Source organism: Gavia stellata, chromosome 16, assembly GCF_030936135.1.
Source record: "Gavia stellata isolate bGavSte3 chromosome 16, bGavSte3.hap2, whole genome shotgun sequence".
Classification (NCBI taxonomy): Eukaryota; Metazoa; Chordata; class Aves; order Gaviiformes; family Gaviidae; genus Gavia; species Gavia stellata.
This window is the reverse complement of record NC_082609.1, coordinates 11678022-11693252: the sequence shown is the minus strand read 5'-3', so window position 1 is coordinate 11693252 and position 15231 is coordinate 11678022. Positions and strand designations below refer to the sequence as shown.

General features: G+C 45.0%; 1 protein-coding gene across 2 annotated transcripts; it reads left to right on the top strand.

The window, feature by feature from the left end:
- Positions 1-197: 197 nt before the first annotated feature.
- BNIP1 (BCL2 interacting protein 1) lies at positions 198-5096 on the top strand. Of its 2 annotated transcripts, XM_059825426.1 has the most exons (6): positions 198-281; positions 410-502; positions 750-841; positions 1305-1406; positions 2117-2235; positions 4338-5096. In XM_059825426.1, exons 1-6 carry the CDS (start codon positions 198-200, stop codon positions 4532-4534), a joined length of 687 nt encoding a protein of 228 aa, XP_059681409.1. In that variant the 3' UTR covers positions 4535-5096. The 2 variants fall into 2 exon arrangements, with proteins under 2 accessions (XP_059681409.1, XP_059681410.1); XM_059825427.1 differs by lacking the exon at positions 1305-1406.
- Positions 5097-15231: the final 10135 nt, after the last annotated feature.

Here is a 15231-nt window from a genome sequence, read left to right as displayed (position 1 = left end):
CAGAACGGCCGCTCGCCGTTCGGCACACCGCGGAGGTCCAGCACCGCCGGCCGCCCCTGCTGAGCCCCCGCGGTGGCCCTCCGGAGCGGGCGGGAGAAGGCCCGGGGCGGCGGCTGCCGCCTGTCGGCTCCTCGGCGCCCGCAGGGGGCGCCCGCGGGCCGGGCGGCGGGGCCTCGACCTCCCTCTCCCTTCCCAAGATGGCGGCGGCCGCCTGCGTGCCGGTGCGGGTCTGCCACCAGGAGATCGTCAAGTTCGACCTGGAGATCAAGGCGGCCGTGCAGGTACCGCCGCCCGTCCCCGCGGCGGGTCCCCCCTGCCAGGGCTGCGGGGCGGCCGCCGCCTGGCGCGGGGAGCCCCGGCCGAGCGGATGTGCGCCGCGGGCCGCGCTGACCGGGCCGTTGTCTTCCAGGACATCCGGGACTGCCCGGGGCCGCTCAGCGCCCTCACGGAGCTCAACGCCGCCGTGAAGGAGAAGTTCCGCCACCTGCGCGGCCGAATCCAGGTGAGGCTCCCGGCCGGGGGCTGCTCCGGTGGCCGGCCTTTGCCCCAGGCCCGCGCCGTGCGGCCTGCCCTCGGGCTGCCTGGGGGCGGCTGGCGTGCAGTGGGGGCGGTGGGGAGTCCTGGCTGCGGGGCGTTGGTTTATCGGGTCAGTCCGCTGTTCGTTCACTCCCTGGCCGGGGCTGGGGCGTGCGAGTTGCAGGTGGCAGCAGTTGTTGATCAGATTTTCGTGTTTCTGCTTTCTGCCAAAGGAGCTCGAACAGATGGCGAAGGAGCAAGATAAAGAGTCGGAGAAACAAGCCTTACTGCGGGAAGTGGAAAACCATAAGAAACAAATGCTCAGGTGGGTTGGTCAGACGGTGCTGTTTATAGGTCCCCTGTAACCAGAGAGATGTGACTTCTGTACAGTGTCTTTCGGATCCTGTTTTGCAAATATGGTCGCTGACATGATGCTGTTTTGTCCACGACCAAAAGAGGTTTGGGGTGGAAAGAGTAGGGCTCCCTTCTCCTCTCCTCTCCCCCATCCTGACTCCCTAACCATGGTGTGTCCGAGCAGTTGAGCATGTAAGTAGGTGGCTTGAGAGCCTGTCATTTGCTATCTGGCACAGTTTTCTTCTTCCCTTGCTCCATAAACAAAACGCTTCGGAGAAGAAATGAAAGGACAGTATACTGTTACTCTGTAGTGTAATGTAAAGTCCATGCACGTATCTGGGGTGCTCAGTTACGGTGGTGATTGCTTTGTGAAAATTGTTTTGTTTTGCAAGGTGTTACCATCATATTACAACATTGTACTCTTGTGATTTCAGCAATCAGGCAGCTTGGAGAAAAGCAAATCTAGCTTGCAAAATTGCTATCGACAACTCTGAGAAAGATCAGCTGCTCCAGGGAAGAGACTCCTTAAGACAAAGGTATTAGACTGTCCCACTGTATGATGTGACATTTAAACAGTGTATGCTATATTCACTAGCTTTAAATGGAAGCGATGTAATGTTTTTGAGTTACTTAATTGTATCTGGAACATAGCTATTTTTATGAGTGCATTTTGCTTTTGTGGAGATTTAAACTGTTAAGGATTGTGATAATTTCAGGTTTTGTTGGCATGTCTAAGCAGAAAAGGGGGTAAGATAGCCTTCATAGTTTTTCTGCCCGTCTTTTACATTAATTCCAATCAGGGTCACAAACAAGTAATGATCATTATGCAAGCTGTTTTCGCATGCGGAACTGGATCTAAGCTTGTATAATTTCTGTATTGAAAAGTTGGCTTATTTAGTATTGTGAAGCAACAAATGGGATACTCAAGATAGTTTGTATCAGTGCTTCCATACCAGCTCATGAAGTCATGGATGAATAACTGGTGAAATGTGGGCCCCCATGAGTTTCTGAGCCACTAGCAGTTGTTTTGGCTCATGACTTTAACGTGATTTTTTTTTTTTTTTAAATTGTTTGGTGAAGATAATCTGAATTTCTCGTGCAGTAAAACTGGTTGTGTCTTTTGTACATTGGAAAGATGCTTGGTGCCAAGCTCTGTTCTAAACCCCCTGGCAGCAGCATTTTCCCCACAGTACCCAAAGACATCATTTTATCCCCTCCTGCTTTACTTTTTCCCGTTCTTTTTCAGGAAGACCACAAAGGAAAGTTTGGCAGAGAGTGCAAGTAACATCACGGAGAGTCTGATGGGCATTAGCAGGATGATGTCACAGCAGGTCCAGCAGAGTGAGGAGACTGTGCAAACCCTAGGTAGAGATGTTATTTCAGTGTTTGGGTATGGATAGGATGATTAAAGCACCCTTCACCAGTTCCGTTAGGATGAGAAGAGACAAACTGACATGGTTTGGAGCATAGCAGAAACCTGCTTTGCTGTAGGAGAACTTACTACCATGGTAACTAAAGGACCGTCCAGCAGAACTCCTCTAACAGTTGGACATAAATAGAAAATAATAACCTATGTTGTGTGGAGCTGTTTGCTAGAGTTTCTGTTTCATGATTACAAGTAAACAAGGAAGAGGGGGCAGGATGAGGAGCTCTTGTTTTAGCTTCATAAAAAAGCAATTGTAAAAGCAACGTGAGTTCACACGGTGCTAAGAACATGTTTGGTGTTACTCTGTGCTGCTGTCCTGGCGTGCGTGTGGTAATAGCAGAGAAAATAAAAGCGTAAGTACAAGTCCATACACAGAGGAAACTTAGTATGGCTGGAAGGCTGTTTTCACCCAGTCTCCAGCTGGGATGACTGAGAGACGAGGAGATCAAGTGACTTGAACCTGAGGTCACTTGCTCTGTCAGCAGTGCATCAGGGACTGTGAAACCAAGATTTCACCCAGTTCTTTGGCTTAGACTCCTAAGACAATAAATCAAGTGACCTGTCAGAACTGGTGATTCATGAAGCATTTAGAAGTTGGATCTGTGTTGCCTGGGCCTCTTACTAGCTGTGCTTTTGGGCAGAAGAGAGAACAGTTTAAAGACAAGGATAAATAACACAACTTCTGCCTTCCTTGTTTTCTGCCCCCATGTGAGGATAGCAGCTGGGCGCAGTTTGTTCATGCGAAAGTAGCATGTTTCTTCTCCCATTAAAAAGACAGTTTGGCAGACACTTTTTCACCCTGTTTCTGACTGAACAGCACTTGGAGTTCATCAAGGGAAAAACTATCAAAGGTCATTTACAAAACCCAGCTGCAAATTCTGAATCAGTAGTTAGAATTTCCTTTTTTCTGAGCAAGTCCCTTCCTAGTATGCAGTGAATATATACGGCTGTGAAGCAGGGAAGCTCTGCTTTGTCACTAATGATGGGAAACAAGTTCTCTATTTTCACTTGGATCAAAATACCTATTTAAGATGGGAGGTAATGGTTTGCAAAATATTACAGACGTATTTCTACTATGCTTGTTTTTGTGAACCAGACAGCATGCTTGGAGTTTGACCAATCAATTCAGTATAGAGTGATATACCAGCATTCGCTGTCGTACAGGGCATGCATTCTGTAATATAAGAAAAAGGGGACTCCTGGGCTTTTGTTTTCATGTAATAATTTGAAAGGAGGAAGGCTGAGGAGTTTGGGGTGTTTGTTGTTTGTGTGCTTGTTTGTTTTCTTACAGGGAAAGAGAAGTTGAGAGGGACCAATGTTCCATGTTGCTGTTTTAGCATATTCTCAGATTCTGTCTTTAGTTGAGACTGATCAGCACACTTTTCCTCTAGTTGATTTTCTCTTTTTTATTAGGAAAAAAACCCAAAAATAATTATGTTTGTCAAAAATAATTATTAAAACTGTTTAAGTTGTTTGAACTGAATAATTAAGGTTCTCTTACTGCTGCATGCTGCTTTTTCACTTTCTGCAACCCCATCAGACTGACTTACCGCACTGATTTACTGCTCTGGCTTGGGGAAACAGTTTCAGTTATGCAGTTAATATATTAAAATACTGACCTATCCTGCTGCTGCTAGAACTGATGCTGATAGTAATGATGATTTCTCTCTCTTAAATTGGTGACTCTAACACCACACTTATCTCACTCTGCTTCCAGTGAGCTCTCAGGTAGCACTGACTTTGTTCATAAAAAATGTGAACTGGATTTGATCTGTTAACCTAAAAATTAAAAATTCAGCAACTTTAAGCCATTCAGTACTCCTACTTTGCTTTGCATTTTTCCTTAGCACATCAGGACTGCTGAGTTGTGAAAGCTTCTGCAAGAACATGGTCTGCATTTGTCTTGCCCATAAGTCAGTCTGACCCAGGAGGATCTCACAGGCACTATCTGTATTGCCAAATATTGCATGCTTATATCCTTTGTTATGTATTCTTGAAGCGCAACCAGCTGAATTATGCCTCTTTTTCCCCTTAATTTCAGCCAATTCTTCACGAACCATCCTGGAAGCAAATGAAGAATTTAAGTCCATGTCTGGGACAATTCAGCTGGGGCGAAAGCTAATAACAAAGTACAATCGCAGGGAACTGACGGACAAGCTGCTAATCTTTCTTGCCCTTGCCTTATTCCTGGCCACGGTGCTCTATATTTTGAAAAAAAGACTCTTTCCATTTTTGTAAAATTCCAAAGCTAAACTGAACTATTACAAAAGATCAGAAAGAGATGGCATAATAACGGTAGGACTTTTAAATAAAATAATAAAGGGATATTGCAATAGCTGAAAGAGCGTTAGAGCAGGCATGACTTTATATTGTCCCCATGGAGCATGTGACCTGCCTAAGAAGAACTTAAAGGAGCACAAGTCGGGAAGAAACAGGGAGATCAAGGTGTGGAAAGAAGAAACACCAATTTGCCTGTAGGTTTGGGGAACCAGACAAACACTTGAGGAACTAGGCACTCAAGAATGCCGGTCTTAACTTTCAACTTCTCTTCATTTTGCCTTGAAATTAACTTTTGTCCTTGGCTTGGACTGGAAGCTGCTTTTGACATCTCTGTATAAGGTGCTGAGAGTAAGAGGAAGGGTGGAAGAGAGAAGCTCACGTACATTCCGTTAATAAAGTATTGTATCCATGTAAATTGAGTTTTGTTTAAAAAACAAAGCCTGGTGGATTGAAAGAGCCTGAATAACTTCCAGTGTAAAAATTCTGCTTAGTACTTAACAGCAGTGGTTGCTTATGGATTGTTTTTTTGGGAGCATAGCACACATGCAGTCTGGCTCTGTTCCTCTGGCCTTAGGAGGGCTCTGACCAAAGCGAAAATGGGAGCCCCATTTGTTACTATTAATTTACACAATATATTTGAGAATTACATTGCTAATCTATTGAAATCAAAAGCCTTTTTGCTCCTTTTCTTTATAAGATTCCACTTAATACTTCATATTTGCAAAATACTGCCTAGTTGTAGGTTTGAAAGTTTTTCTTGCTCATACGGTTGATCTTCTCAGTAAAACCTTTTACAATGATTACCTCCCCTATCTCTTGTGCTTTAGTAATGGGAGTTGATTTGCTTTAATAGCATAAATACCAACCTGCCACACTCCATGTAGTACCCTGAACTACCAAAAACTGCACTGCAATTTTCTTAAAACTGATGTTGTCTTCCCCTCTGGAAATTGTTTCAATGCTTCTTCAGAGCTGACTGGTAAAGTTGACATTCTGTTTAGAAAATTCTCACAGAGTGGTTAAATTCTGCCTTAATTTAGTAGGTAGAAGTAAATTTTTTTTAAAAGGCGGTGTTACGTATATCCTAAGGAGTATGCCATCAAGCAAATTGCAGTGTATATGTTTATGTGAAATTTGAGGCTCGGTTACCTTTGTAGTTAGTGGTATGTTTAGAGAGAAGAGGTGACCAGTCGATTATCTTGTCATTGTAATACTCATTTACTAGATCTTATCAGTAGTCACGATTTACCCTTTTGCTGGCAGCTGCTACGAGCTTGGTGAAATACAGAAGGGGCAGTAGGTTGTCGTAGTCCAAACCCAGGCACGGGACAGATGAAGTGGCAATTGCGTGGCTATGTGCACAAACAAGGAAAGCTGGAATTTGTAATTGAGTTCAAAACCCAAGGGCTTTGCCTGAAGAGTTGATACCTGAGCCGTTATTCCTGGGGTAGTAACAAGGGATCTGGAAACCTCTGCAGCAGGATGGGTACGTCCCGCAGAGGGCACTACTGGGTGGGGGTTGAGAGCCTTTTCTGGCCCTGGAAGTCCTGTAATATGCAGACTAGACAGAATGGATGTGGCTTTTTCTGTGTTGTTTATTCCTCGTATTTCAGCGCATCCCTCCTAAGAGCCTTTCCTGAGATACAGAATTACACAAAGATTGAAATAAATTGACAATGTGCATGTTCTGGTTTTGAATAAGAGAGAAATTACTCTGCTTAAAAAAAAAAAGTTGCACAAACTTAATGCATGTGTGCTTTTTCATAATAATAAAAGCCTTGCTTTGGAAGAAGTCTTCTGCTAACCAAGGAGAGCATTGTGTAGTCTGCAGGCTGGGGCCACAGTGTTTCATCCATTCACAAAGTTTCATCAGCTCAGTGATACTGGCTGTTGCATTTCACATGTGTCATCTCTGCCATCAGGCTTCTGCTCTCTCTGGAGCCCACTTGTCCCTGCGCCCCTCTGCACAGATGTGTATGAACGTACAAGTGATAAAAGTGTGTCCACCTGTCCCCCAGTCTTGGAAAATATGGCTTTAAATACAAATAATGTTTAAGACATGGAGATTATTTAGATTATTAATACACTTCAAATGAATTGCTGTGCAGCAGTTCCTATCTTCCAAATCAGCAGTGCAGTACTGTTTTAGGAAATTTCAGAGCAGTCAATAAATTCTCTTTCTATGGACCACTTAGAGTTCCTAGGCCAAATGTAGCAGTGTGGCATTATTTTTTTCAGCCAGCTTGAAAACAGTCTCATCTTTCTGAAACACAGTACCTGCAGGTGGTCAAACACTAGCAGCCTCAGTATTTCCTCCCTCATGTGGATGCTATACAAAAATAGGTTGTTGCTAATCTCTGAGATACCGGGGCGCTAAGCGGAGGAGAGAGCTCTGCTGTAAGCAGTGATGCGGAGCGACTGTCTGCAGGAAGCTTCACTGGGTTTATCTTTGTGACGTGCTCCCGTCAAAACGTAGATCAACCTTAAAAAAAGCAGCAGCTTTCTCACAGTGCTGAGAATTTCAGTAAAGCTTGTTTTAAAGAGGTGATCTTTCTGGATGGGGATTGTAATGTAGCAGTTTGGGGGAAAATAAGAGGTCTGTTAGTGAATGGTTTTTTGGTTTTTGCTCTGTTCTCATCTTGTTACTGAAATTTTAGCTTTCAGACCTTGACCTGCTGGAAAACACTGAGGGCAAAAAATAACTTTTAAGGACCTTCCTTATGACATTTGCATTCTGTTGCATCTGGATTTCATTAAAAAAAGTAATCTAGTCCTTTTTGTAAAGATATTTACCTGCTCTGTATAAACTGCCTATTTGCACTCCTTAGAGACAAGGGAAATAAGTGAAAAATGATCAAGGACAACTGGACCTTTTGGGAGAGAGGAAGAGTAGAAATCCTCCCCAGGACACAACGGGTTGATCTGCAGCACTCAGTACTTGAGCTGTTTCCTTCCATAGGCAGCCAGAAAGCATCCAGGCTCCTGATGGGCCACAGACCTGGAAAGAAATAATCAGCGAGATAGATGTTATTTTCTCTTTGGGGTAAGAAGGGTGATTTGGTGAAGCACCATCCCTAACATGTGGGGCCAACCATCCCAAGTGGTGCCCCAGTAGACACCCTGGCTTGGTGGTTGGGTGCTGGAGCAGAGCCAGAGCTGGTGGTAGGTGCCTTGGATCCCTCCTAGGCATGGTGGGATGCCTCAATCAGCCCATACGGCCCACAGCTGGGGATGGCTGAGTGTGTGTGCTCAGACATCGTCCCTCCAGGTTGCAGCGTGGTGTCTGGCTTGCTCCTCGCCTACAGACTTTGTTCCTGGCTTGAAGGTAGGTCTCTATATCTGATCTTTTGAATAAGCGAGCGGGAGCAGTACTGTGGGAAGAAGAGGTGGTTGTACCTGGCATTTTGTTGTCTGATATATTTGCAACGTTTATCCAGGGAGTGTGGAAAGTTGGGCCTGTGCAGTTCTTCTGTGTCTACAGGGGGGTTTATATTTGCGTCTTCTGACTTTTGGGCAGCCCACTGGTCTCCGTGGCCACCTCTGAATATGAAGATGGAGTTTGAATCGTGCAAGATGGTGTGTGTCAGGGTCTTGCTTTTGCTGCATGCCCGAGGTTGTGTTGTGAAGAGTAAAAACTAGCATCACACCAATTTATTTGAAAAGGAGTAGTGTTTTCTTAGGTGCTTCACCCTTTAAGTTTGCCCTGACAAGCGCAGCAGACTCATCAGGGATGGTGAGAAGAGGATGGCCTCTGCTCCCTCTGCACTTTTGGGCTTGGGTGTGACTTGGGGGCCAAGGTTTGGAGCCCTCCTAAGACCAGGAGCTCCAGGACTGCAAAAGCAGAAGGTGTTTGGGGAGCTTTAGAGGAGGAAAGAAAGAAGGCTCTGGAGAAGCGTTCAGGGCTGTGCTGGAGGGTTACTACACAAGTGAAAGTAAGCAGGAGTGCTCCTGTTGCTGCCTGGACCATTCCTCCTCCCCAGGTAACAGGTATCAGATGTGGTCACTGCAAGTTGATAGTGGGATTCACTGTTGCAAAACAGTTGCAGTGAAAATCTTTTTCCTTCAAAGAATAATGGTCCTTTAAAACAAGGAGCAAGGAACTACTATGAGCTTAAAAAGGGCCTGAAATCTCCTTGCCCTGGAGTTCAGGGGCTGAGACAGGCAGCTGGTGGCAATCAAGCAGCTGTGGGTTAATGAGCTCCTGCTCATCAGCTGAGTGGTGGTTAACTACCTGTGTCCTCCCAGCAAAGGGGGCTGAAGCCATTTAAAGGACTATGGGTGTTTTGCTGTGCAGCTGGAGCCATTTAGGGATGAGGACAGGGCAGTTCTGATGCCTCAGTGGATTTAGAGATTTAGAGCTTGCTGGTTTGTGAGAGTCCATGTCAGGTTCTACCTATGGAGTCCAAGCTACTGAGATCAGTTTGCTTTTTCTGAATACCTGTGGAAAAGGGGAAAATGCCTGGAAGTTGACCCTTGGTGTGTCAGGAGCCAGACAGCACTGCCAGATATTTAGCTGTGTTGCCAGCACACGGTTAGCGAGCTGTGGATGCAGATGTGATCCTGGTCTCCATTCCTACGTGGCCATGGGCAGGAGCAGGTGCCTGCCGGGTATCCGTGTTGCTGTAGCTGGGGTCGTGGGCATCTCCCCAGTACACCCCTGAAGTGTGCAGCATGAAGGTTACTTCCTAAGCATTTAGTTAGATGTATGTTTTCAAGGAAAGTTACCTTTTATTGATTGCAATAAAATACAGACCTGAGGGAAGGAATTGGAGATAGTTTTAACATATGGCATAACTGTGCTGAAAAGACTGATTTTATTTGTCTTATAATTATTTCATTATTGGTTATAGTGTCAGCAAATACTGAAATATTACAGGATAACTCTCTGTGGGAAAATAAATGAAGAGTGTAATATTATTTATTCCCCCCCTTCTAAGAACTGAGGGGAAATTAAGTCTGTATTTGAAGTTCTGCTTTTGAAATGCTTTCCACATAACTGGCTTTACCAAAATGGAAGGGTGAATTCATAGCTTGGAAGTTTCTAAAAATGTCTCTGCCAAATGTGTGTGGCTGCTATCACATGCCAAGTGGTCCAGAGCAAGCCAGGCAAGTCAGGCTGGAATCTTTGGGGGCTGAGAATATCCAGGGGGCATGTGCATACTTGTCTGCAAATATGTGGGGCTCTTCTTTGGGGGGGCAGAAATCAGCTTACCATTGCTTTGCCTCCCTACTTGTAAAGGTGTGATTCCAGCAGAAGAGAAATCTTAAGCAAGTATTTTAGCAAGATGTGGTGCCTTTATGATTGTATATTGCTGCAAAGTGCACCAAGCCCTTCATGTAATTGGTGCCTGAGTGCTTGCTGTGTTTCAGTCCCTTAAAGGCGAGATAAGTGTTCTCCAAATAGGCACAGGTGCTGTGTACCACAACCAAATGCGCTCAGTGTTGCTGGAGCAGAGTGGCAGCCGCGGTATGGGCCAGTCCTGATGCGCTGCAGTATAAATGCCAGGTGTCCCCCAATGAATTTTTTCTAATTGCTGAAAGATTGATGCAGTTCTTTCTTTGAGGGTAGCTGGTGAGAACAGGAACCTTGCTTCAAAACTTAGCCCTTTTAATAGGACTGGAAGAGTTTTCTCTGCTGTTGTTCAGTTTCCCTGGTTCTCCTCGTTTCTCAGAGTAGCAGACCAAATTGAGGTTGGCAGGGACCTCCGGAGGTCATCTGGTCCAAGCCCCTGCTCAAGCAGGACCACCTAGAGCTGTTGCCCAGGACTGTGTCCAGATGTCTTTTGAATATCTCCAAGGAGGGAGACTCCGCAACCTCCCTGGGCAGCCCGCTCCAGTGCTCGGTCACCCTCACAGGAAAAACATGGTTCCTCATGTTCAGGGGGAACCTCCTCTGTTTCAGTGTGTGTCCATTGCCTCTGGTCCTGTCACTGGGCACCACTGGAAAGAGCCTGGCTCCCTCCTCCATGCACCGTCCCTTCAGGTATTTATATAGATGCATAAGATCCCTTCCCCTTGATAAGAAGCCTTCTCTTCGCTGGGCTGAACAGCCCCAGCCCTCTCGGCCCTTATTCAGTCCTTATTTGTACTTTTAAGTATGGTACTTTTACGTTAGTTGAGAAATAATTTCAAGTTAAAAGAGGTGGAAAGAGCTTGTATTCGTACTTGAAATTTTAGTACAATGTTTGGTTCTCTCTTCTAATTTCAGCAGTTGATGATATCATTGAATATTTCTCTATCATGTACATCTTAAGGTATGCTTGTTAGGGAATAAAGGGATCAGTTGATGATGGTGTAATCTTTCCAAGATTTGATGGCTACAGGATTTGTCACTTACCTATAAAGAAATAAGAAGGTTAATTGAACCTAAAATGTTCACAGGTAGAGAAGTCAGACTTCTTATCTTTCTCTGCTGTGTACTGCATTGCTCAAAGCTTGGTAGGAAAAGAAATTAAAATGCCAGTGCTTCCTGAAAACAAATCTCAAATCACATATTTAAATTGTGTAAGTAGTATAGCTAGCTACTGTGGTGTCTGGGGCAGTATCATCTTTATCTTTCCAGTTGTCCAGTGTACTGTGAATGTCCATACTCACGTCAAATAGTCACTGAATAAACACGTCCCAAGCTGCCGGTCAAGCAGGGGTGACCCATTCCTGAAAACTGATGTTCTCCTGGTTGCAGGCTGTGCTGGGGTCTTTGACTTACGGACTGATTGCAACTGAGAGTCGCATAACCAGTTATTACTCCATCCACTATCTCTGCATCTGTCCCATTGTGCCGTCGGGTTTTCAGCTGTATAAAATGCATCCAGGAGGTCTTGCATCATCCTACTGCTTTCTAAAGCTGTTTGTGGACTGGCTTGATGCAGGTGTCTGTCCCTGCAGCTGATTGCGGACTTGTTCAGGCTGAGACTGTTATACTGAATAAACTAAACTTTATTATTACCTGCTTGCTTATATAAAATGGTACAAACAGGGTCTGGGCTGCTCTGTGCAACAAGGCAAATGACAGTCCCACTGAGCTGAGGTTTTAGTTTTCTCACAGGAACGTGCGATGGAAGAGTTGTGCCAATTTCTTTGGGTGGTGCATCAAGAGAGATACTCTGGATGTGCCAGTGCACTGTAACTGTGCCTTGAAGATTTGATCCTTTTCCACGTAAAGCGAGAGTTACAGTCTGAGGGAGGGACTAGGAATCTTTATTGTCTTAATTGGGTTTAGGGCCTGGCCCTTCATGTGGTGTGCACGGAGATCTCCACTCAAGTTAGCAGAGGCATAGCATGTGTGGTTAATATTAAAGTCCTTTACTGTCTATAATTATTAGCACTTCTGCAAAGTGACTGGAAAATGTTACCTAGTTGTGTCTGTGTGTCTCCATGTAAATGCACTTGGTTAAGGGCAGCGAAGCCCTTTCCCAGGCCAAAGTTCCTCCTCTGTGCCATGGGCTGGGGCTGCTGGTCCCACCAGCGTGAGCAATACGTGGAATAAACTCCCAGCTTCTGGCACCTTGTGAATCATGAAAAGCATCAAATTCTACACAAGCAGATACATGGTCTTCACAGTAGCAAACAAACACATTAAATGTGAACCCTATGGAATGCTTCCTAAAAAAAGCAGCTTTTAATTTTATTTGCCTCTGGTTTGGGGGTTGCTTTTGATGTCATGATTTTAAGCCTATCATGGAAGTGTTGAGTGCCTAATCATAACCTTAGAGCATTTGCCATTGCCAGTTTCTCTTTGCCTAGCTACATCCTCACCCACTGGCTATTCCCACTTACTCCCCGTGAGCAGGAAGGGCCCAGCCTGACCTTCCTGGGCTTGCGTGGTGTTGAGGAAAAGGGCACGGTTCCAGTGTGGACCTTGGGTACTACTGTAAAGCAAGAGCTGTGGTAATCATGGCCGTGCGTCTGCCTCAAAGTGATGTCTTGGGTGCTAAAATGCTGGAGGAATCATGAGGCTCATGCAGCCATGCAAAGTCATTAAAAATAATTTGGTAGGAGTTGTGAGAAGCAAATCTGGTGAAGGTCTCTCCCTGGGGTGCTGTAACATCTCGCCATACCTTAGACCACCGCAGTCTCTCACTTCACTTGGGCTTCCTTTTATTTTTAACCTCGCAACGTGAGACTGATCAGATGTTATCGCTCCTGACCTTTGTCTCCTGCTGCAACATCAGAGCTGACTCGCGTATCCCACTTATCTCCCGCTCTTAGAAGCTGCCAGGCGAGGTTGCGGGTTGCGCCGCGGTGCTGCGGAGCGCTTTGCCCTGCGGTTGGTGTCGGTGGCTGCATGAAAGGAAAATGCCACTCGGCTGCTCTGAGCCTGGCCTGGTGATAATGCTGCGTGCGTCCCTCTGGACCCGCGATAAGCGCCCAAAGGGCAGGCAGGGAGAACGTCTCCTCGGGGATCAGCGCACACCATGCCCTATAGATAGAACCACATATATATAGAACAACATGAAAGCTTTTTGCTTTCTTCTTTTCAACAGCATGATGGCTAAGTATCACATCCAGGGACGCTTTGGGACCTGACCCCTCCAGGGGTCTGGTCTCGTTGTACCCACAAGTTCTTCAGTTTGCATTGTCCCAGTGGGAACGGAGATTTGAAACCGAAACCCACACGGGCTGCAAAGCGTTATTTTGTAGTCCCAACAAATGCACAAAGACCAGGGAGGGGTGGGTCGGTTTCCTTTTATCTTCAAAATGGACAGCAGGACAAAATTCTTCTGTTTGGGTTATTGGCTTTTCATAGGTGTCGCCCAACTACCAAACGGTCATTGCTGCTGCCGATGGGAGATAACTCTGTCAGTGGCATCTAGGTGCTGACATTACGGCTAGCTAGTCCGAAATGAAGATAAGATTTTTCTATATTGAGTAAGTCTATTGATCCAGTTGGCCTCCTGTCCTGTGTCTGATAATAGCAAGTACTTGATGTTTCCAAGAGAAGCGAGCTTTCCCCTGTTCCTGTATATTGTTATATATTGTGTGTATATATATAATAATGATCTATTATATGTATATCAATGCTGTATATTTTGGATTAAACAATGAAGAATTCCTTTCTGAGCTGTGTTCTTAAAAGTATGCTGCTTTTGCTTCTTTTCATTTGGTTATAAAATTGCAAACGCTGCTAAGGATCGTCATGTTATTCCCATTTGTTTAAATGTCAGAGATGATATTTGAAAATAGCTGAAGCAAAAATGCAAGTAGCTTAATGCCAGCGATTGACGGCTTTCACTAACTGGTTTGTGCCAGTAATCTGCTTATTCAAAACCAACCAGCCAAAAAAAGGAGGGGGGGGGGAGAGAAAAAAAAACCCAAACCCAACCCTCAATTCTCTTTATCTTCAGTTTTGTTTAAAATAGTTTTGTCTTTGCACCAGTATCTTTGGTAATTGCAGACTTTGACCCAAACTTAACTCCTGATCAGTCACAGACTTAATGGTAAATAACGTCACAGACAATAGGGTAATATTCATGCTGCAAGATAGCAAGTAGGAATTTACATTCTCAGTACTGCAAGTTAATTAATTTCTATAAAGATGTGGGTGGATGTTTAGGTTTGCAGATTTCAACAAGAGCTTCTGGTCTTACCACCTTGTCAAAAAGACTTAACATTACGTGTCTGTTAGAGGATTCCAGAAAAGATAGTGAGCTTTGGGAGAGAAATTGCCAGTTAGGAAAGCATAATGCCTGGAACAACAAGTAGTAAATATAGAATACTCCTGTCCAAAAGAAGAAACTTTTATGTTCAGCACTGAACTCTAGATGAAGACTTTGCTTCTGCCTCTGCGAGAGGGGAGTGGCAGCAGAGCTGCTTTTGTGGATTAAAGCCAAAAGATATCAGCAGTCCTTTCTGCACTCACGCACAATGCCTGGGGCACTGGATGTAGTGTCGTTGCAGTAATAACCACACATGTATTGTTAATTAACGTATCTGAATCTTATTCCTGTGAGGTACCTTGTCTGTGACCCTGCGGGAGAAGAAATCCCCCCAGGTGAAGAGAGCCGCAGGGTCCCTCGTATGGTCCAGGCACAGCTCGAGACACTGCAGCTTCTCTAGAAACGTGTTCATCAGCCCCAGACGCTGCTGGTGACAAATGACATTTTCTGTGCCTTTGTACACTAGGGCGTAAGATGTGACGTTTACATTCAAGATCAATTATTTTTAACTGAAGAATGATAGCCCTGCGTCTAAATTATCTCAGGGCTTAATTCACATCAGTTAAACCTTTTCAAAGGCTTATTAAAATTCCTTAAGTGTGTCCAACTTATCAGCAGTTGAGTGTCAATGGCATTATACAAATGTTGCTATTGGAAATAACTGTTAAGTATTGTTTGACTCTATTATTCTCATATATATATATTACGCCTGTGACTATTAATACTACTTAGTACTTACATGACTTCTTTCATCTGGCGATCATAAGGCATTGCCCAGGGAAGCAAGTACCATTCTCCCCTTTCTAAATATGGGAAAACTGTCACATCCAGCGGCTGTGTCTCATGCTTGGGTTTAACATCTTCCACTGAATCCTGCCGGGCATGGCTCTTGGTCTACCCTGTCAGTTTTTAACAGGACTTCATTTTTTCGTGCTGCTGTAGCACCTAAGCCTTGCACCCCGGCAGTGCTGTCTTCTGTGTGGGCACACACAGGGCAGG